The sequence below is a fragment of the Calidris pugnax genome, unplaced genomic scaffold (assembly GCF_001431845.1).
Source record: "Calidris pugnax isolate Ruff unplaced genomic scaffold, ASM143184v1 scaffold187, whole genome shotgun sequence".
NCBI classification, from domain to species: Eukaryota; Metazoa; Chordata; class Aves; order Charadriiformes; family Scolopacidae; genus Calidris; species Calidris pugnax.
Window position 1 is genome coordinate 2,199,545 of NW_015090969.1, and position 247 is coordinate 2,199,791.

A 247-nucleotide genomic window follows, 5' to 3' on the forward strand; every position below is an offset into this window, starting at 1 on the left:
CCAGCCCCTCTCCTCACGCCCCCGCCCCGCTCCTCGCAGCCCCAGCCCCTTCCGCCCGCCATCCCTCCCCACCTCCCCGGGCCGGCAGCTCTCACGGCGGCCCCCGCTCCCCACCGGCCCCCCAACCTGCATCCGCTGCCGGGTGCGCGGCGATGCCTCCTCGGGCTCCGAGGTAGCGGCCTGAGAGAGCGCCATCACGGGCCGGGGGCGGAGCGGCCGCTTCCCGCTCCGGAGAGGGGCGGGGCCC

General features: G+C 79.8%; 1 protein-coding gene across 1 annotated transcript in view; it reads right to left on the reverse strand.

Moving 5' to 3' along the window:
• WDR76 (WD repeat domain 76) overlaps window positions 1-195 on the reverse strand; it is a 10,798-nt gene extending 10,603 nt beyond the window's left edge. Inside the window, exon 1 of the mRNA XM_014952689.1 lies at window positions 73-195. Within this exon, the coding sequence (XP_014808175.1) occupies window positions 73-195 (123 nt within the window). The remainder of the gene's footprint in view (window positions 1-72) is intronic.
• Between the last annotated feature and the right edge of the window lie 52 nt (window positions 196-247).